General features: G+C 37.2%; 1 protein-coding gene across 1 annotated transcript; it reads left to right on the forward strand.

The window, feature by feature from the left end:
• The first annotated feature begins 576 nt into the window (after positions 1 to 576).
• Positions 577 to 2,103, forward strand: LOC107632510 (uncharacterized). The gene is made up of 5 exons (XM_021117147.1): positions 577 to 737; positions 780 to 972; positions 1,153 to 1,241; positions 1,294 to 1,708; positions 1,828 to 2,103. The coding sequence occupies exons 1-5, from the start codon at positions 577 to 579 to the stop codon at positions 2,101 to 2,103; spliced, it is 1,134 nt and encodes a 377-aa protein (XP_020972806.1).
• The last annotated feature ends 441 nt before the right edge of the window (positions 2,104 to 2,544 follow it).

Raw genomic sequence — 2,544 nt, forward strand, 5'->3', positions numbered from 1 at the left:
CGAAAAGGAGCCCAGAAATTGCCCCCAGCGTTTTCTGCAACTTTCTGCAACATCGCTCGTGTTTTGCGCTAGGCACGCGTTCGCATCGTCCATGCGCACGCATCGCTGCCCGTTTCTCAAATACTTCATTTTTCTCGTTTCTTCCACTTTTGCATGTTTCCTTTCCATCCTCTAAGCCATTCCTGCCCTATAAAGTCTGAAAGCACTCAACATACGGATCACGGTATCGAATGGTAATAAAGGATAATTAAAACTAACAGTTTAAAGGCCTAGGAACATGTTTTCAATTATATCATAAAATAAGGAAGGGATTGTAAAATCATGCAAATTATATGAATAAGTGAGCAAGAAATTGATAAAAACCACTCAAATGAGGACAAGATAAATCATAAAATAGTGGTTTATCAGAGTGATATCTTGATATCCGATAAAAGATCTAAGCAACAGTTACATAAGCGAGAAACAATTAGCATGAGCGAGTTTCTGTCTTTTCGAATCCAAATGAGAATGCATGAGTCGCAAGTTCTTCTCAAATCAAGACGTTTGTTCCAACAATTTTTGGTTGATAGTTACACTATGGTAGAAGCTGAAAGACTACAATATCACAGGTTCCACCAGAACAAGTTTCGCTCCTATCAACTGCAAGGCCTACATGAGTGCCTAATTCATGGTGAGACACAGGCTGCAGGAACTGGCAAACGAGTTATCTTGCCGTCTTTATTTGTCGGCGGTCCCTGGTACATGTACAACAATTGCAAAGATGCATTTTCTATTTGCAGGTATGCCGGTTACCCTAGCTATTTCATTACTATCACATGTAACCCAGATTGGAACAAGATTAAAGATTGCGTTGCGGACTATTCATTAAAGCCAAGTGACAGGCCTGATATCATATCAAGGGTTTTCAAGATCAAGTTAGATGCCTTGCTAAAAGACTTAAAGGATGGTCCATATTCGGAAAGCCCAAAGGAGGTAAGGTTTTTCATTCAGTGTCTTCAAGTTCACGCCAACACATTTGTCCTTTTTCCATCAATGGTTATTTGTCCCCTCACATATTCTTTTCTTTTTCCCATTTTCTTTGTTTTAGTTGTGTACACAGTTAAATTCCAGAAGCGTGGTCTTCCCCACTGTCACATTTTATTATTTCTTTAGCCAGCCGAGAAGCCTAGATCATCCGATGATATTGACCATCATATATCGGCCGAGATACCTGACGAACACACTCAACCTAAGCTATACAGGTTAGTCCAGAAATTCATGGTTCAGACCCTGTGAAGTTTTGAACACGAGTAGCCCGTGTATGGTTAATGGGAAGTGTTCCAAGTTTTATCCAATGCCATTCCATGAGAAAACAGCCATAGACAGTGCAGGTTTTCCCAAGTATAAACGGTCAGATAATGGTCGTTCAACAAGCAAGAGGAATGTTGACCTCGACAATCGGTTTATTGTCCCGTACAATGCAAAATTGCTTCTTAAGTATGGGTGCCACATAAATGTTGAGTATACTTGCCAGACATCTGCTATTAAGTATTTGTTCAAGTACGTCCACAAAGGTAATGATCGTGTCACAGCTTCATTTTTCCGATCGCATGATTCAGCTGATTCTGTTGTCACTGTGGATGAAATCCAAAACTACTATGATTGCCGATATATATCTGCTTGTGAGGCATCCTGGCGGCTATTCGGGTTTGAGATTCAATTCAAAGAGGCAAACGTCCATTCCACCTGCCAAATGAACAGAATATTTTGTACGAAGATCATCAACTTATTGAGAATGTTATCGAGACTGCGGTCTCAAAGGATAGTATGTTTATTGGCTGGTTTAAGGCTAACAAGGATTTTGATCTGGCCCGTACACTAACTTACACGGAGATGCCGTCATTTTTTGTTTGGGACAAGCAAGGGCATATGTGGAGGCCACGGAAGCAAGGGAATGTGAGTGGTCGTCTCACACATATTCCTCACTCGCATGGAGAGGAGTACTACCTTCGTTTGTTATTGAATTATCAAAAAGGGTGCCAGACATTTGCTGATGTTCGTTCTATTTGTGGCATTGTGTACGATACATTCAAAGATAATTTACTTATATATATATGTGATTAAAAAATAATTGAATATTATATACAGTAAAAAATTGATATTATTAAAGGATAAAATTAAAATTTATTTCTATGTATCGTTTTTGTCCCCAACGTTTTCGTTCTATTTAAGTCCCTACCGTTTCAAAATCGTCATCAATTTTGTTCTGCCGTCAATTCTGTTAATGAATTCCTAACGGTAGGATAACATTGAGCCAATTTTGAAACATTAGGGACTTAAATAGGACGATTGAAACGTTAGGCATAACTCTGGGACTTACTCCAAACGTTGAGGACAAAAACGATACTTTATTATGAATTATTTATATTTAAGTATTAAAAATACTATTTATATATTAAAATCAATCACTAAAATTAGTCAATAATATATTTATATATAAATATATGTGTTATTTAATTTATTTTTAATATATTTTTATATTTTAATTTTTATTTATACTAATGA

This window comes from Arachis ipaensis, chromosome B3 (genome assembly GCF_059453495.1).
Source record: "Arachis ipaensis isolate K30076 ecotype BB chromosome B3, ASM5945349v1, whole genome shotgun sequence".
In the NCBI taxonomy this organism is placed as follows: Eukaryota; Viridiplantae; Streptophyta; class Magnoliopsida; order Fabales; family Fabaceae; genus Arachis; species Arachis ipaensis.